Source organism: Eremothecium gossypii, chromosome I (genome assembly GCF_000091025.4).
Source record: "Eremothecium gossypii ATCC 10895 chromosome I, complete sequence".
NCBI classification, from domain to species: domain Eukaryota; kingdom Fungi; phylum Ascomycota; class Saccharomycetes; order Saccharomycetales; family Saccharomycetaceae; genus Eremothecium; species Eremothecium gossypii.
Window position 1 is genome coordinate 165,806 of NC_005782.2, and position 18,416 is coordinate 184,221.

At 49.1% G+C, this 18,416-nt stretch overlaps 10 protein-coding genes across 10 annotated transcripts; 4 read left to right on the forward strand and 6 right to left on the reverse strand.

Moving 5' to 3' along the window:
* Positions 1–7: 7 nt before the first annotated feature.
* Positions 8–4,402, reverse strand: REV3 (DNA-directed DNA polymerase; the record flags this gene model as incomplete). The annotated part of the gene is made up of 1 exon (NM_207796.2): positions 8–4,402. One exon carries the CDS (start codon positions 4,400–4,402, stop codon positions 8–10), a length of 4,395 nt encoding a protein of 1,464 aa, NP_982443.2.
* An 80-nt stretch (positions 4,403–4,482) lies between these two features.
* Positions 4,483–5,001, forward strand: ATG29 (Atg29p; the record flags this gene model as incomplete). Its single annotated transcript, NM_207797.1, has 1 exon — positions 4,483–5,001. The coding sequence occupies one exon, from the start codon at positions 4,483–4,485 to the stop codon at positions 4,999–5,001; it is 519 nt and encodes a 172-aa protein (NP_982444.1).
* SET6 (Set6p) lies at positions 4,978–6,084 on the reverse strand (the record flags this gene model as incomplete). The annotated part of the gene is made up of 1 exon (NM_207798.1): positions 4,978–6,084. The coding sequence occupies one exon, from the start codon at positions 6,082–6,084 to the stop codon at positions 4,978–4,980; it is 1,107 nt and encodes a 368-aa protein (NP_982445.1).
* Positions 6,085–6,474: 390 nt separating this feature from the next.
* Positions 6,475–7,386, forward strand: TUM1 (thiosulfate sulfurtransferase; the record flags this gene model as incomplete). Its single annotated transcript, NM_207799.1, has 1 exon — positions 6,475–7,386. One exon carries the CDS (start codon positions 6,475–6,477, stop codon positions 7,384–7,386), a length of 912 nt encoding a protein of 303 aa, NP_982446.1.
* A 340-nt stretch (positions 7,387–7,726) lies between these two features.
* Positions 7,727–9,064, forward strand: CLP1 (cleavage polyadenylation factor subunit CLP1; the record flags this gene model as incomplete). The annotated part of the gene is made up of 1 exon (NM_207800.1): positions 7,727–9,064. One exon carries the CDS (start codon positions 7,727–7,729, stop codon positions 9,062–9,064), a length of 1,338 nt encoding a protein of 445 aa, NP_982447.1.
* Positions 9,065–9,333: 269 nt separating this feature from the next.
* APC5 (anaphase promoting complex subunit 5) lies at positions 9,334–11,334 on the forward strand (the record flags this gene model as incomplete). The annotated part of the gene is made up of 1 exon (NM_207801.1): positions 9,334–11,334. The coding sequence occupies one exon, from the start codon at positions 9,334–9,336 to the stop codon at positions 11,332–11,334; it is 2,001 nt and encodes a 666-aa protein (NP_982448.1).
* Positions 11,331–13,535, reverse strand: MLH3 (mismatch repair protein MLH3; the record flags this gene model as incomplete). Its single annotated transcript, NM_207802.1, has 1 exon — positions 11,331–13,535. One exon carries the CDS (start codon positions 13,533–13,535, stop codon positions 11,331–11,333), a length of 2,205 nt encoding a protein of 734 aa, NP_982449.1.
* Positions 13,536–13,998: 463 nt separating this feature from the next.
* SVS1 (Svs1p) lies at positions 13,999–14,601 on the reverse strand (the record flags this gene model as incomplete). Its single annotated transcript, NM_207803.1, has 1 exon — positions 13,999–14,601. One exon carries the CDS (start codon positions 14,599–14,601, stop codon positions 13,999–14,001), a length of 603 nt encoding a protein of 200 aa, NP_982450.1.
* Positions 14,602–15,437: 836 nt separating this feature from the next.
* On the reverse strand, positions 15,438–16,229 carry AGOS_AAL091C (uncharacterized protein; the record flags this gene model as incomplete). The annotated part of the gene is made up of 1 exon (NM_207804.1): positions 15,438–16,229. The coding sequence occupies one exon, from the start codon at positions 16,227–16,229 to the stop codon at positions 15,438–15,440; it is 792 nt and encodes a 263-aa protein (NP_982451.1).
* A 182-nt stretch (positions 16,230–16,411) lies between these two features.
* On the reverse strand, positions 16,412–18,259 carry BEM4 (Bem4p; the record flags this gene model as incomplete). Its single annotated transcript, NM_207805.2, has 1 exon — positions 16,412–18,259. The coding sequence occupies one exon, from the start codon at positions 18,257–18,259 to the stop codon at positions 16,412–16,414; it is 1,848 nt and encodes a 615-aa protein (NP_982452.2).
* Between the last annotated feature and the right edge of the window lie 157 nt (positions 18,260–18,416).

Consider the following 18,416-nt stretch of genomic DNA (forward strand, 5'->3'; position numbering starts at 1 on the left):
CATGATTTTACCAGTCATCCAGCAACTGTAGGGCACGATGAGCACTATGCCACGAAGGGTCCGATAGCAGCCCCTCGTACTTCTTCCTTGTGTAGAATACGGGGCAATCATGGGCTTGGCATTGGTTTGGGCCAATTTCAGGGGCGGCTAGCAGGTCTTTGGTTAGGGGAAAACAGCAAACTCTACAAGCTCTCAAAGCTCGATTGAACCTGGATTCTCTGGTGCGCCGGTCGAGCAAAAGGGCTACACTCGACTCTGAAGGTGAGGTACGGCAGCTATCGCACAGCTGGAGGCCATTTTTAGTAGTAGCTTCACGTTTGCAGCAGAGGCATCGGTTTGATTTGAGAACATGATGCAAGGTGTCGCTGGCGCCAGAGCCTACGTGCTTGTAGGAGGATGGCCGCGGCATTTCGCGGTACCAGTCGAAAAGGTCCAACCCTACAGTTTGCAGCAAGCGATTTAAGGGGGGGATCAGGGTCTTCGTGATGTAGTACTCCGCGTCCAGTTCCAAACGGGGGTCTGCCAGGAAATCCTGCGGCGCGATGCAGCGGTCTGCAAGCAGCGTTCCAGGCCTGCTTTTTGCAACCACATATGAGACGCGCTCTCTATACTGGGGTTCTGCCATGCTATCATTCTCCATCATACGTCTAGCGACCTGCGCCGCCGGGGGAGCGGCCGCCTCACTCTTGTAAAAGCCCAGACGGACCTCCTTGGAGAAACAGAAGTCTCCGATTGGCACCGAGCCTGTCATGATTTTCCAAAACTGGTTCACGATGTAGGCCTTTAATTGAGAGAGGTCTTTGGTCCTGAACAGTATTTCCAAAGACCGCTGAATAATCTTCCTCTGAGCAGGGTGCCCATCTCTCCGGACTGTCTCGATGCCCTTTGCGTCATATCGAGGAACTTCTTGCGATGCATGCTCGTAAGCGTGGCCGACATAACGCTTTTTAGATAGCAAGATACAGGGGTGGTACACCTTCTCAAATTTGAGTTTTATTGGATTTGGGTTCGCAGCGGTTACCGCATCTGAGATGGCAGCCCCGATCTTGAACGCCTGCTCACGGGATTTCCCTGGCAGATGGACAAACAAACTGTCAGTATCACCGTATACAACCCGAGCACCCCATTTATCCTCTTTTTCGATCATTTGAATTGCAGCCCGTAGAGTTTCCCTGCCGGTATGCACAATACTATCTGCAATATCAGAGCATGGCATCCTACCAGAATATGACGCTGATGCGTATCCATAGGTGACATTTGCTAATAACTTTAAGGCTAGCTGGCGGTTATCCAGAGTGCTTAACAGTCGCTTGCTTCCATTGTGCATGTCAGATATAGTCCTCTTGAGTAGCACCCTAGTATCAAGGATATCAGAGAGCATTTTAGCCAAAATAGATTTTCTGATATTCTGCTTCACATATGTGACGCCATTTGGAGCTATTGTGATATTATCGCCCAGTAACTGAAGGATGTTCGGTTTTAGAATGTTAGTTGTAATACCTATCTTGTTTTCTCCTGCAGTCATTTCACGGGTCCTGCCAAGTATCGTCGTGTAGCAATAATTGTAGGCAATTATGATCGATGGATAAAGTGATTGGAAGTCTAACACAAGTACCGGACTTGTGTAAAAAGTAGGGTCCGGTTCTAAAATTAATGGAACACACTCCAATGCACGCTGGTGACGTAAATCACCTTTTCCAGGCGATATCAGCATTAGGTGCTCTGCCTTAGCTAGACGCGCCAGCACTGACTCAACTCGGTACTGTGAACCGCGTGAAAGAACAGAATAAAAATCTATCCCTATTAGTCTTGCCTGCTCCACCGTTCTGCTTATAACTTGTTTGAGGTTTAATAGGCGTATATTACATCTCACTCGCTCTAAACAATAATTGATGACAATTTTAATGCTAGTTCGATCGGACTTCGTCCGCCAAAATCCGCTTAAAGTCTCGTGAGTGAACTTTGGCAACCTTTCGTGTAATAAATGATATGCAACGTTCTCAATATTATATTTTGCTAGGTTAACCTCTGTTCTCATTTTTCGCCAGACATTTAGCATATGGCGCCCTGCTATCTTAATCCCAGCAGAGTGTGAATAATTCCATTCACTGGCCAACCCAGATCTATCATCTCTGGAAAGCCTTGAGATAAGTAGACCGAAATCGATATTGTGCGATAGTTCAGCTCGTGCCAAAATATACCCCCATGATGATTTATTGGTTTCATATCCTGAAAGTATATCAGGATCAATGATTAGAACTAGTTTTGCAAACTCGGTTATAAGTTCATACTCTGAGGTAAAAAATGCCACTCTCGTTTTACCACATGCCTCTTCGATTATTCGTTTATAAATTGCATCATTTTCATTCAACGATACTAAAAGTCCATCTGTTGAAAGCTCCATTGTTCCCACTGATTGAGGCCCATCAATAGACCAACAAATCATTTTGATCTCATCCGTACGAGGATTGGGTAGCATGTTTCGTCGTGTATCGACGTGTATCTCCATGGATAAGTGAAGAAGCTGTGGTCCACTTTCTCGCGCTTCATTGGACATGTTCGGCGGGGCTTGTTGCGATGGTGCTGACTGTTGACTCTGGGTAGGTCCATCTATACACGATGTTTCGGGTGAATCTGGAGGTTGTTTTAAAACTTCATAGTACTTCGGTGGTTTGGGGATATAGACCCAATGGTTCACTTTAGCTGGAGAGCCTGTCAATTTCCGCCTGTAAAATTCAACCTCATCACCAAAAGATACCCATTCCCTACAACTTATATGATCAGATTCAATATTATATTTGTGTGTTGTGTTATCTTTTCCCTTCGGAAGATCAACAGGATTGGAATAATAAGGACCCTGGTAATCGACCGCCGGTTCCCCATTTGCTTCTAATGCGTCTGACATATCTGCATATGAAATCGGAGGGCTCTTATATCGGTATACTGGTAGCTTAGACTCCCGTGTGTAGCTTTTATGTTTTTTATTCGATTGTGGATTTATGTTCATGACCCTGTCATCCCTCATCAGAAGCCCATGCTGCGCCTTTACCCTCTTTAATTTTGGCGTAGAGTACAGTAAACGTTCAATATCCACCGAATCAATTGTGCTAATTAGTGGCTCTTCATTATCTTCATCATCGGGCAAAGCAACAATTTTCTGCTTACCATTCAATGGTTTTGGCCAAAGTTCACTTATGGTTTCGGAAGCGGTTTTGATATTTTCGTAAAACCAGGAATTGTCAATAAACGTTGCAAAAGATAAGTTCTTGGGATTCCCATCGCAGTTTTGTTGCTTAGCTAGCTGATGGAATCTCTCTAACTCTTCAAAGTCCCACGGTGGCCTGGTTTCTACTCCCTGAAGTTCATCTGGGGGTAAATAAGGTCCCAACTCCTTAGACTCTCGCAACCATGTTACATCTTTCCAGACATAGTTCGTAGACACAAGGTACTTTTTATTGGGATTAGCAGGAGCTCTCAGGGCATCGATAAAGTCATGATGAATATACCGATATTCTAATTCCTCTCTGTTGGCAATGAACTGGGGGAGGATATCTATCTCCAGTAAGCCTGTTCCAAAACGTTCAAATTCTCTGGGTAAAGTGTTATCAGGCCTTAGAAACCGCTTTAAAAAGGTATGTACGGCATCTGACTGGTGATACTCGTCAATATTGTGTAGGTTGTTCAGGACTGGTCCTCGGAAGTAACAATCGGTCAAGTTTAGGTACGCACAACCGTACAGATTAAAATCAGCCGACGTTTGCAGCAGGTACGGTATATGTGCCTCATATACACTAACACTACGACCTAATATCGAACCATCTCGCAGTTTATTCGCTAGTAAGGTAACAAACCGAGGGTTTAGTAGCGATATTTTGTAAAATACTGACCATCCAACATTGAACCCATAAAATGGCACTCCCTTCACCACTGACACGTTTGCAACGTACCGCAAACATTCTATATTATCTTCAGTACTATCACTCTGTTTTGCAGATTCACTACCATGTGATTTGGTACTAGTATTCAGCAGCGCCAGTTCCAGTAGTACATGTAGCCTGTGACATGTTGCCTTTGAATTATAGCGTAGCTCGTCAGGTGGTGCATCGCAGCTGATGAATAGATACGGAAGTGCACCATGCAGATGACTTAAAATATTATGACCACTAGTAAGCTTCCCGTAAAACCTGATTATGGGAACGGTACTAAAAGCTTTACCTGGCCAGCTTAAACTATGTTTTGGGTCTAAAGACGTCGGTGGCCATTGATAACAGTCATAATCTGACCACTGTATCTGAATTAAGTCCTCATTTCCCTCGCTACTGTTCAGATTATGGTTACTCGTTTGGCTCATCACATAAAACGCTTGCTTTCTTTGATGTAATAAAGAACAAAGTTTGACCATGAGTAACCATAATTTTGTCCGGCTCCGGAGAAACCGAACCGCTTGAGGCACACACACTTATAGGGGGGGCAGCAGAACCAATGAACAGCAAGAATACGATAGTATACGTCAAAGTACCTGGACGGCAACGGGAGGGCTTTGTGGATCCACCTCCTTTTGAATGGAACCAGCATCAGGATCGTAAACTATGGGCGCATATCTCAACTATAGAAGATAAGGATGATATCGATTGGCAACTGCTGTCAAACCAGACTAATGCACCCGAGTTCTTCATCCGCAAGAGAGTGTATCAGCTTTTCCGCGTGCATTTAAAATCAATCGAGCAAGAAATATATTCACATACAAGTGCGGATAGAGCCCCCAATCGCTCTTCGCAAGCGGGAGACGAACCTGCAGCAAGTGTTGGAGTTTTGAATGGTTATGGACAAAATATAAACGATATCCACGATCTAAGTAGTCTACAGACACCTCCCACTTGCCGTGGGAAGGCGAATAAGGATGAGGATGGAGGAAACAGTTCTGGAATCAGTGAACTGTCAAGTTTAAGCGTGAGCAAGTCTGCATTGGAAGAGGCATTAATGGATCGACTGCAACTCTAGAGCGCAGCGCTCGCAAGCGCAGTCAAAGAACCAGTTGCTGTGTAATATATTGCGCCTTTCAACCACCGGTAAGTCCAGTATCCCCTTATAGTCAATACACAGTTGCTCACCAGCAGCAACGTCAGAAGTCAGCACGAAATACATCTCACGCCCAACTCTCTTTTTGGCCAAATTTGGAGCGCATGAATGGTTGAAATAGGAAGCTTCCGGGAGGACCCAATATCCCAGGTAATCTCTACTATAATTCCCCTCGTTCTGTTCCCAGATCCCGAACGAGTTCCCGTATTCACTGCCCAATATTTTACGGAAAAGCGCCGATGAGAGCAGATCTCGCAGACCAATCGGAAGTACTACTTTTAAGAACTTGTACACTTTTAGTTGGAACTCTAGAAGTACAGGAAATTCAGTTATTTTCTGTAGCTCATTGGATTGCAACTGGTCGAAAGCTTGGTACATGGTTGATTCATTTGGCAGATGTTTTAGCCTGAACAGGCATTCAGTAACAAATCTTGCACACGAGTAAACCTCTTCGTCAATCGCAGGAATCATCAGATGCCGTTTGCTCGGCTTCATTGCAGATAATTTTGGAGTCCATTCGTTTTCTACATACCGCCATCTTTCTTCTATAATTGCTTCCGTGATGACAGCGTTCCCGCAGTCATCGTCTTGGAGATCCGTATTTCTGCGCTTGTTGCTTCTCTGAAAAGCCTGCAGCAAAGTTTCAAAGGCCTCCACCAGCTCTTCGGCGGACTCCATCTGCATATATGCGTTCTTGCATATTTCCGAGCAAAATCGGAGGCCGCCTCCGCCGAAACTGCTGGCGCCGGTGATAGATGGTTGAAATCTTGCCTCCGCATGTCCTATTTTCGTCTTCATGACAGCTCCAGCATCATACGCAAAGCAAAAGTGGCAAACCTCCTTCCGGTATTCATATGCTATAGAGGACCCCAGTGCTTGCGTCAGTTTCAGGACCGTATCCCCGCGCTGCTGGCTCTGCCGCGCAAAGCACGCTCTGCCGCCGTAGTCCGTTAGCTTGACCTCAAATAATTCTGAGATCTGGATTTGGATGTGTGCCGGCTCCATTTCTATATGTTTCTGGGCTCATCACCCCAGCGCCATTTACTTGCTGCTCGACTTCTTTCTATTTTTCAAAGAGCGATGGTCAATCTTCCGAAGATCGACATTTCAACGTCTGTCCGGCATATCACCTCACTTCCCGGACAGTATATGAAGATTGGTATATTTTAGTCCAGCTACTATTATCAGTTTAATATTGCACCAGCTATCCCTCTTTGTACCCAATTGCACGTTTGTCGCATTCGACGCATTACTCATCGTCTGTCAACTTCGTCATTCACGAGTGATTGCTGTCGGGCTTATATCGGAATTACAAGTCATGGAATGTAAACGACCTGTATATAAAGTGGGCACTCGCGAAGACAAAGGGGTCCTGACTTTGCCAACCACTGCTATATGTCATTATACAGTCTAATAACACCAAAGGCTTTTTCTGAGCTTCTACACAGGAACACTGGAAAACGGATTGTTCCTGTTGATGCAACATGGTACATGGCCGACAAGGAGCGGGATCTTGCCAAGAAGGAGTTTATGGAGTTGGAGAGAATACACAATGCTATTTTCTTTGACATAGACGTCTTTATGGACCAGAAGTCGCCATACCCTCACATGTTGCCGAGCTTGGAAACATTCAACGAGGAGATGGGTAAGTTGGGCATCCGGGAGGATGACATCTTAGTTGTTTACGATAGATGCAGCAACTTCAGCGCCTCCCGAGCCGCCTGGGAACTTACCACCTTGGGCCACGAAACTGTTTTCTTGCTCACGGGCCTCAACGCTTACAAAGAGGAAGGGTACCCACTAGATATCACCCAAGTGGACTCCGTAACGCCATACGAGCCTACTTCTTACACCTCGTGCACCAGCCATGCAAAGGAGCAGGTAATTACCTATGAGGAATTGCATCACTTGGTTGAGACGGGCGAAATCAAGCACTACAACTTCTTCGACATGCGGACGCTACCCCGCTTTTTGGGCGAGGCGCCTGACCCTCGGCCTGGCGTCCCTTCGGGCCATGTTCCCGGAGCTCAGCCCATGCCGTACGCTGAGGTCCTCGAGGGCGGTAACTACTCGAACACGGTTGAGGGTATTCAGAGCCGGATCGCCGCATCGTTGTCAGAGCATGGGACCCGGTTGGATTGCTCGAAGCACAGTATTGTGATGTGCGGTAGTGGTGTTACTGCCTGTACTGTCAAGACTGCTTTTGAAGCCTGCGGATATGTTCCGGTTCGTCTATATGACGGATCGTGGAGCGAATGGGGTCGCAGAGCGGAGCCTCGCTATATTGCGATCGGTAGGGATTGGTAATTAACAGCAAATCTACCGTCACTGAGCCGCGGTGTTATTATTGTGGTATATCGATACCTTGATGCTTGATGTCACCGGTATTTATATCTGGCGTTCCAAGCGAGTTCTATAACGAAATATAATAAATAAATAACATACTATACAGAATGAATAATAAAATATTGAGCCATGAATATCTAGGTGATCATTCCTCGAAATATTCATCAGTCATTTGCTGTAAAAGACGAGCGCCTTCAGCATATAATTTAATATCACGTGATAGTCTAGAATTGACGGCATGAAAAGAGCATCTGCTGCTTGGTGAACTATCGATGATAACGTACACCGTCGGTCAAGGACAATGAGCGCAATACAAAGCACGCAAGAATTACTGCAGCCTATTGGGTTTGATACACCTGTTGCTGAGTCGAAAACAGTACTGCTGTCGCCAGGTAAAGAATGGAGGGCGCGTATACCCGCAGAATCCAAGCTTACGATAAAGATCGTCTATGGTATTGCAGAATTATTTGGTACGGAACTGGCTAATGGAGTTGAATACACAATACAATGCGCAAATATTGCGGTGTATAGTGTTGACCATGTTAAACTAGAGTGGAAGAGCCTTGATGAACTGGAAACGACAGTATCGCCAGACACCAATATGCCCTATCTGTATAACCTGCATTTCGCGCTGGAAAAGATGAGGTTATCCAGCTTCGATGGCCCGCGTATTCTGGTGGTCGGGAAGGCTTCTAGCGGAAAGACAAGTCTCTGCAAGATTCTTTGTTCCTATGCATTGAAGAGTAAAGCGTACACGCCGATATATGTCAACCTGAACCCACAAGAGGGCGCTTTTTCGCCGCCCGGCTTTCTGACTGCGACCCCAATTTCTGACATCCTGGATGTCGAATCGACCATGTGGGGTCAGAGTATGACAACTGGTGCCACCAAACTACACAATAAACAACCCATGGTTAAGAACTTTGGGCTGGAGATGATTGCCGAAAACAGGCCCCTATACATGGAGGTACTCGGACAGTTAGCACAGACTGTAGATGGCCGACTGAAGAATGATCCCCTTGTCCGCCGCTCTGGCGTTATTGTCGATTCACCACCATTACAGCATCTGGATGAGTCTTATACTGAGTTGGAGGTCGCCATTACAAAGTTCAATATAAAAACGCTAGTTGTATGCGCGCCGGACGACAGCCTGGCTGTGGAACTCAGCGACAGATTCCAGACACTAGTTCGCTCTATTGTTCGCATTCCAACTAGCAGAGGTATTTGCAACATCGATGATGTTGCACGGAGAGCATTGCAACGCAGCCAGATCAGAGAATACTTCTATGGGAATGGCTCAACTGTCCTCAGTCCATATACCATTGGTGTTGACCTATTAGACGCTGTAGTTTGGCGGCCCAAAAGTTCCCTAACCATTGATATGTCGAAAACAAGTCCAAACATGGTCGAACTAGAGCGTGTCGAAGTCACGGCCGCGAATTTACAACATGCTCTCGTCGCAATTACTTATGCCCCGCGCAAAAGTACTGCAGAAGAAGTATTCAGAAGTGGTGTCCTTGGCGTAGCATTGATAACCGAAGTCAACGACGCCAAGCGCAAAATGAGAATCTTGCTTCCTGTACCTGGTAGGCTTCCGGATAAGGCTATGATACTCACCGCATATAGGTATTTGGAATGATTTATTGGGAGACCCTCAACTTTTTAATAGCATATAGTCATGGTTAGTGGTACCACTCTGCTCCACACGTCATATGATACGTCTTCACCGCATCATGGCAGCATGGAGCTATGTATATAACTAATGCCGTCGTCCCAAATGTCTGGGACCAGCTATGTTGCCTGTTATCAAATGTCATTACTCACGTCAGCGAAATGTCCGAAATATTGGAACTTCATAGCAGTTAACTATCCTAACTAACCACCTACTGAGAGCCACAAAAAATTTTAATGGCACCCAGCGAGCATCAAATATATCAGCATATCCAATTGACGAAGTGGTATGATCCGCATGATGTTTCTAGTCTTCTATTGGTATTGTTCTACGCCCTAGGGACGATTGCAATTAAGCCAGATATTTTACTTCGCGTGCTAGATCCTACAGGCATACGAAGCATATATGCCTATGAAAAAGACTTAGACTTGAATGCTACAATTAAACTCCCGAATCTCGAATGTTTGGTTCAGTTTCTTATTGACGCGGATGAGGAGGCAGCTGCGCTGACCTTAATTGCGGCATTGGAGCAAATTCCTAGCATGCACGGGCTTATTCAGTTGCTTACATTCTTCAAGAACAGAGTGGTGATTGATTCTATGTGCGACATACCAGATCCGTACTTTAAACGTGGCATTAGTAAAAAGTCTGTGTTTTACATGTTATTGTCCAGGAAATTCCGAGGATTCACTGACATCTATCTCAGTGGTGATATGACCCAGAAGTGGCGTGAGCTCCACAGCTATCGTGCCCAGTTTAAGACTACGAAGCTCTGGCAGGCAGTGAATACAAAACTTCCACAGAAAAGTGCCTTTCTCGGCAAGGTCTTCAATGAATCTGACGATAATACGTTACCTCTACCAACAATACAAACTGGGGAAGAAGAACATCATGTCTATCCATGGATACTCACCACACGTGAACGCTATGAGCAACTAGTCAACATGGAACTTACAAAACTTAACTCTTGCACAAACCCGGATTTAAGCATCGCCGAGGAGTTGGTAAGGTACACAAGCTTGAACCAGAAGACTACATTCCCCAGTGTCCTAATGGTCCAATATACGATTTCCCTGCTTAATAAAAATTATCAGGAAAGCCAAGACCTTCTGTTTAGGATATTTGACTATGCTGGGTCCAGTTTTGAATCTTCGCAGACATATGACTCCGCAAGTGGACCGTTGTTTAATTCTTTTATGTTAAGCCATTTATTTCGTGCATGTGGGACTCCTCAGGCTGCAGTAAAGAGGATAGAAAATGTGGTAAAATTAGTACGGGAGCACGGGTCCCTGACTGGTGTACAACCGATGTTATATTCCCTTTTTATCTTTCTCAAGGACTATCCCCACCTATCCGATAACTTACAGTCTGCTGTTGCGCAGCTAAAGAAATACTTTGAGAACACAGCCCGCAACTCTTTGAACAGTATTAAGTTCTTATACTCCATCGAGTCATTATTGCAGTTGACGTATGATGCTCATATTCCTCAAGGTTTAGCCAATGCCTACAAGACCAGAATGTTGTGTATGTTGGACGATAAAAGCCGGCATATTGAGAGTGTTGATCCGTTTATTAAAACAACTGAGATATGGAACCGAATAGGAATTGAAGAAATTCCTCCTTGTTACGCTACATATGCTAATACGAGCTCCGATTTTTCCAACTACCGAGGGGCATATTCTGAGGTGGTTCAATCCTTGGTAAGTGGAGATGATGCGCCACTCTATTCTCTTGACATTGGCGCTTGGCCGTATTCTGAGCAGCAAAAGGTTAAGCAATTAAAAATCAGGTACCTCAAAAAATTGGGTGAGCTTGATGAAGCCATGAATCTAGTTAATGTCTATATCGAGGATACTAGGTCAAAAATAATCGACAAATTCTGGGAGTTTGAATTCATGAAAGAAAAGGTCTATTTACTATTTGAATGCGGCATGGCTGCACGCTCTATCAACTTTATCACGGAAATGATTGGCACTGCGGAAAAGGCCAAAAATGCATATCAACTCACACAATGTTTTATCCTGCTTTCAACAGCTTTAGTAGCATTACGGAAATATGATATGGCAGTACAATTAATGAGGGGAAACATGTACACGGTGTTTCAATTTGGGCAAAGGGAATTGGAGAAGGAGTTTATGAACAAATATATTGAGGCAATGAGAAACGCAACGTGCCAAACCAAAGGTGTCACCATAGACCAACTACAAGTGTTACAATCCAAGTACATGGCCGCTTAAGTGATTCGGTAATCTTCGATATAACTTTCAAAAACTATGGAACCCAATCCCTTCAGGTCGGCTATTGGAATAACTGATGGCCTGCCATGAGCGCATCTCAGGGGCATGTTACAAGTAGACAGTTGCCTGACCAGGAATAGACACTCATCGTGATTTAGTTTATCCCCAAACATAATAGCAGAGCGGCAAGCCTTACTATTTAATATCTCCAGAAAAACGGTAGGTATTGCGTTCATGTATTTCCACCATGCGAACTCATTCAGATGTTTTGTTACATAGCCATCAGCTTCAATGGACGTAATTTTGGTTTTCTTCAATGACTTTAAATCATAGGCATATTGCAGCAACGCTCTTTTCAAATAGTGAACGTCATTTTTCTTTTTTGCATCAAATAATGTCGGTATTGCTTTTAGGTAGAGTGGTCCAGTGTATTCATCTTTGTAACAAATCTCAAACCCCCAAAATTCTATTTCGCGCTTATAGTGGAGTAAAATATCTGCTTCAGTATGGGTCAGATCCATAGCGATGCTACATGGGGTGGTGTAGAATGATGGCTGCGCCGTGAGTAGCGTGAATAGATAATCCCTCGTATAGGCTTCAAGCTTAACTCTCTCATCCGCTGCATGTTGGTCAAGGATAAGAAGCAAAGGTGTGGTACGGCTACGTGACGGCTCCAGTTTTAACAGGATGAACTTGTTGCCAATCTGATTGATCACTATGCAATCTTTTAGCTGTATAGAGTCGACGCTTAGGTGCTCATCGGAAAACGCCAAGGATGACGAAATAGAGCCGGACCCCACCGGTTTCTGTACCGGCAGACCTACGTTGATATTCCGTGTTCTTATTTTCGCCACATGCTCCAGAATCTTAGTTGCATCGGCCGAGCTATTCATAGAAGCCACGGGTGGGTTGTACTTTTTCCGTTTGGGATGCTGGTTCACAGGATTAATCCCTCCATTGAGAAGGTGCCTAGCGTCGGTTCCAGAATGTAAAGAGCTTTCAGGGGCGTCTTGGTCCGTCTTGCCCTGTATAGGCAATGGCAGCTCTGCCCGAAGGCGGTTCCTTGTCATTTTCCTGTCGAGAAATGAGACTGTGGCATGCCCATAATGTCTTAAGAAGGACTTCGCAACTTGGCAAAGCAATGGCTGCAACACTCGTCCGTACTCCAGGTTCTCAATTACCTTAGATGGGTTCTGTAAAAGGTCACTGATAGAGGGAGGACCCTTGCATACGAGCAGATATACCGGATATCCGCTGTAGGCTTGCTGCCCTCCCCTAGTCGATGCAGCAAGCATATTGTCCTCTTTGTACCTGGCGGAACGGAACAGCTTGTTGAAGCCGAAGATAAATCTTTTGTCTTCATATCGGCGTTTGTTAATGTATATGAATTGGTAGTCTTTCGAAGGTACGCCCACTGTAGAGATAACCCCTTGCACTTCGATGTCTTGATACTTGGCAGACACATACTGCAGGTCCTTGGCAGCAACTACGGGTCCCAGACAGCACATGAGAACAGCCATCAACGTATCGGGAAAAGTCAGCTGCGTCAGGTTCCCGGAACGGACTATTTGCTTTTCTTGGTTATTCTTGATGACGAGCACAGAAACTTGCAATGTTTGACAGAAGAGCAGCAACTGCAGAACATCTGCTCGAATCTCGTCATAAAGCCTGTGTGGCGGCGTCCGTGCCAGCATGCGCCGCCTGATCGGGAGATTATAGAATAGATCCTCAAGGATTACTGTCGTTCCGTGTGCGCCGTCCAGAAGGCGGATGTCGTCACTATCTCTTGGAAGCGCATTGTCTGTCGCAGGGAGGCGGTGCAATGCCGCATGCTTCATGCCTGCGCGCTTCGAGAGCAAAATTACTCGGCTGATGTTACTCAGCATGTACAGCCCCTCGCCACGGAACCCATATGTGTCTGTGGCCGTCAAGTCTTCTAGCCGCCGGAGCTTCGACGTATAGTGCCACTGCCCAACCTTGGCCAGCTCTTCACGATTCAGTCCCTCTCCATCGTCCCGTACATGCACACGCCATCTATCAAGGTCGACAGACACCTCTAGCCTCCCACAACATGCATCGACGCTATTCTGCATCAGCTCTCTGACTGCAGCGCCCACCGAGACGATCGATAGCTGCGACCGCAGTCGAAGGAATACGCTCTCCTCTAGCCTGTGTATCTTCGGTGCGGCCATTCCCCTCATGGCATGTCGGCTCAGCAAGCTACTTTCAGGTGTACTTGTAACACTTGGTGAGGACGGCCATCTCCAGTAAATCCCAAGGAGTGTCACCACGTTACCCGCATTATGGATACGCCTGAGTAGACAGTAGTGCTAAACGCTATTAACAGTAAAGGCGAGCTAGTATAATTACACGGCTAGAATACATTCAGTAGCCCGCTATTGGTTTATTGTCCATTTTATATGGGTTATGTTAAAAACTCTCGTTAGAAAATCAGCGTTGAACTATCGATTCTAAGAAGCTACGAAAGTGGTACGGAGCCGTCGAATCGGGACGTAGTAGGAGCAACGTCTGTATCAAGGTGACTGATTGAAGCCAGGATGGATAGTCGAAAGAGATGGTCGCTTTTTATACCCTCCAAAGATTTACAGTCTGATAAAACGTCAGCGCGCCCCAATGTAAAAAAAAAACGGCCTCGCTAGCAGCTTAATGGGTGGCGGTCGAGTTCGAGTAGTAGCCACTTAGTGGGGCAAGCGATGGCATGGCGCTGGCGGCGACGGTCACGTACTTCGTGGCAGCGTACTCAGTGACAGTGACGGTCTTTTCGGTGCAGGCTGCGGATGCGTAGACCACGTACTTGTCGTAGGCGCTCGAAGTAACGAGAGGACCGGCGCTGCCGGTCAAGGTCCAGGTCGTGTACAGCTGGGTGCTGGAGGTGGAGAAGGTCTGCTCGGTCGACGAGGTGCAGTTGGCAGTGGTGCTGGACGGAGACGCGGACGGAGACGCAGGCGAAGACGCAGGCGCAGACGCAGACGAAGACGCAGAGCCGGAGTAGCTGCTGTAGGGCGTCGCGCTCGAGCTCGCGCTGGAGCTCGCGCTGGTCAAAGGCAGGTCAAGCGTGATCGTGCGGAAAAGCGTGATCGTCGACGTCGTGTCGTCGTCGTTGACGACCGTGGACACGCTGTTGGGCACGAGGTACTCCTGGTTGCCGCCCATTGGCGCCAGGGTCGTGGTCTTGTTCGAGTACAGCGCGTGCACGGTCCCGAAAGTGGAAACACACGCTAGCAAGATAGAGGACGTAAACTTCATTTTAAACGGTTTCAAAGGAATGACTAAGTTGGGATCAGAAGTATCGTTTATTCGAGGCTAGCTCTGTGCTGACGCTGTGTGCTTGCTGGGAAAATCTGTGGATTCTTAAAGCTAAGGCGAGCTGAAAACGTTTCCCGTGCCCGCTCTCCCTACTCCACTGCCTATATATATCTACACATATCGCCAGATATCGGCCACCTAGCTTCCCGCAATATGCTCTGCGGAAACATCTGTGGGGCCGCCCCCATCTCCTCTTGCGTAGTGTTTTCAACGGTTGCACATTCTTGCTGAAACATGGCGCCTTCCTTTGGCTAATCTCTCGAGAATTTTTCGCGTGGTCAAAGGTGCAGCGTCGTCTGGGTTCGAGACTAGGAATGCAGAGCACAGCCGTAGCTCCCAAAAGAGGCGACGGAGGCACCGCAGCTAATCGATCATTGGAAGATAAAGAGCGTGGGCATGTGGTCGCACGCACTCGGATGCGGATTTCCCGGGCAGCCGCACGCAGCGGCCCTTTAACTGTGGCAGCGGTGCCCCGCAGACGAACTATAACGACAGATCACGTAATACAAGTGATGTCAGATAGTGCATCGGCGCAACCGCACCCGCGCAGAGATAGTATAGCCAGCAATTGGCGCACAGGCGGAGCCGGAGACACGCAGAACGAACAGCGAAAGCTGCAGCGACAGACGGTAGGGCAAGAAAGTCTCTATGGCCTGCACAGAAGGGCAAAGCGTAAACAACAACACGTAAACACGAGACGCGGAGCAGCGTGTTCAGTTGGGCGGAATGGCGGACGCTTGAGCTGTTTTTACGTCCGCCGGGCTCGGGCCGGACTGTCACACGGCCAGGTATGTTTGCTTCGCCGCTGCCAGCAGGGTGGGCACGTAGACGCCGTTCTGTTCGAAGATGGACTCCTGGTCGAAATTGTCGACGTTCTGGCGGGTCAAGCGGTCGGATGGCAACTTGATGATGTTGTCGACGCAGAAGTACTGGAAGCAGTTCAACAGGACGGGGAACACGAACATGACGAGGAACACCTGGAGGTTGGGCCAGGGGTCGGACCAGCCGAGCACGAGGTCGGCGAAGAGGTTCGCGAGCTGCTCGAAGCAGCCGAGCAGCAGGAAAATGCACACCTTCATCATGGCGAGCCCGGACACGAACACGAGGAGCTGCTTGACGAACGCGCTGAACATCGGGCCGGTGCGCGGCACCGCGGCGCCGGGCTCCGGCTTGTCCAGCGTGGGGTAGTAGTTGCCGCTCTCGATGTTCTGCACGCCCAGCGCCTGCAGCCCCTTGTGGATCAGCACCAACCAGCACCACAAAATCGGGATGCCGACCGTCGTGTCCATCAAGAGGTTCACGAAGAACCAGTCGCACTGGTCGTCCGTCTTTTTCAGCGTGCCGAGCAGGCCCTGGCTCTTCATGATGCTCAGCAGCACATTGAGCAGGTGTATCCCGGCAGACCCGATCATCTGCTTTCCCACATCGTATGACCACACCCGCCACGTGCGCTTGGGGTGCTCGTACTGGCGCTTAACTAGCAATCCCCCGACGGCCACGGCCGCCATGAAGAACTGGATGAAGAGCGCCACCGGTCCCAATAGCCGGCATGAGTTTTCCGCACCCATCTAGCTAGACTTTATTTGCTGGATATGGACTCTCTATACTGATCCTGGGTCCTTGCGTGCCACCACAAGCCAAGCAGGTGGTGCTACCACCCTCGCATTGGCATAGTTTTGTGCTCACCCTTATGCATAGTCGCGACGTACGAATGCGACTACGGTGCTTCGAGCACCGTCATCTTATCTAACTACAGCAGAGCCTTCGCAGCCTTCACTAGGTCTGCCATGTCTTGCCCTTGTAGCTCCGGAGTATTCTGCGAGGTGTTCCAGACCATGCCTGCCATGAATTTGGCGTTGTTTAGGACACTGGTAGCGGCGGGGTCGTCTTTGTCCCTCAGGGAAAGTACAGACGACAGCAGCAGCGTCAGCTTGTCGGAATATTGCGACAGCAGCAACTGGCTGGACCGGGCGTCTGTGTCATGCAGGTAGACGCCAAGAGCACGTGTGACATGGAACAAATGTTGCAGGGACACGCCGCCGTTTGCGGACTCTTGGAACTTGAAGATGGCATCCAGCAGGCGTGCGAAGGTCTCTGGCGCAACGCCGGGCACCTTGGAGACTTTCTCCAGGAGCAGGCAGGCGGAGATCCCGCCGCGCTCGGCAGCGACGTCGAGTACCGCGCCGTGGGCGGCAAGGGCCGCGCCCGGGAAGATGGCGAGGAGCTTGTTAAGGAACGAGTCAACGAGCGGCGCCAGGCCGGCGTAGTAGCGGGCCTGGTCGTGGCAGGTCCGCACCACCGAGAACAGAGCGTCCTGGTGCTCCGCGCTGAATGTGAGCGCCGTGACAAGGTTCAGGCATTTGCGGAAGAGATCCAGGAAGCTCTGGAACTGGACAGGGTCCGTGAAACCCCGGGCGACCCGGACCTGGCGCTGCAGCGGAACCTGTGCGAGGACTTCGTCCACGTCGCTCCGTCCGGAGATGGAATTGGCCAGTACGAATAGCGCCCCGCATAGAGCGTAGCCGTCCTGCGAACGTTCCAGCACGCTGTAGCAGAGAGTGCGCATGTGCCGGTTGGGGCACTTTTCATTCGCGGAAATGTAGCCGATGCTCGACGTTATACGACGCACTACTATGAGCTTATTGGGAAATTCCTTCGCGTGGAGCGCATCCAGCGAGTCGAAGAGCGCGCGCTGCAGCGCGCTGCAGCGCTCTTTATCTGAGAGGTCTAGCGCGGCGCTCTTGTCGGCAATGGCCTCTACAACACCGCAGAGGGCCTGCAGCGCATCCGCACCAGAGTCTTCCGAACCCTCGGACTCCGCTGCAGCCTCCGGGTCTGCAGATTCGCATGCCGACGCCATGCGGCAGAGCAGCGAGGCTAGGAACTCCAGCTCGTCCAGCGTGGCCTTAGACGCGTAGTCCTCCGCAAGGTCCGCAAGCAGCTCCAGCCCCAGCTTCAGAGCCAGCGCCGCGTCCTCCTCCATGTATGCGTCCCCCATCTCTCTGAGGCAGGCGATCAGCGGCCCGGGCACGGTCTGCGCGCACTGCAGTCTGTATTCGGGACTGTCCAGACAAAAGTTCTGCAGCATCGCGATCGCGCGCATCTTCAGCGCGCCGACGGGCCCCTCGCGCTCCCCCATCTGCAGCACCTTCGGCAAATAGTGCTCCAGCAGCGGGTGGCCGTCCGCCCCGGCCAGCGAATGAAACTCCCGCCGGTTGTCGTCGTTGTCCACCATCGCATTCGCTGCGCAGCGCACCAGCTCAGATCCCACCTGTAGCAGCGCATCGCTGCTGCCGCCGCCCTGGAACGCCGCTTCGAACACCAGCGCCTGCGCCCGCAGCAACTGTCGCAGCAGCCCGCTCTCGCGTACTAGGTCGCGGTTGGCCGGCGCGCGCAGATGCACTGCCAGTTGGTCCAGCACAGCGCCACACTGCTCCAGGCCCGCCAGCTCCAGCTCCAGCAGCTCCGCGGCGCTCCGCGCGTTGATCAGTGGCTCCAGCCCGAATAAAACCTCTTCGTAGTCCATCTCGCTCTGTCCGCTGCGTCGGCCGGGTGTGTCAGAGAGCCAATTTTTCACGCTGTCTTGTTCACTGCTCATCGCAGGCTGAACAGTCCCGCGGCCCGCGCACGCTGGTGTGCTACAGAGCCGCCTGCAGCGCACTCGCAGGTTGGGAACGCTTCCTGTGTAGACGACGCCCCGTTGCCATGTACCGCGTGCACCGTTGCCGTTGTTGTTGCTTTGATGACACTTTCTT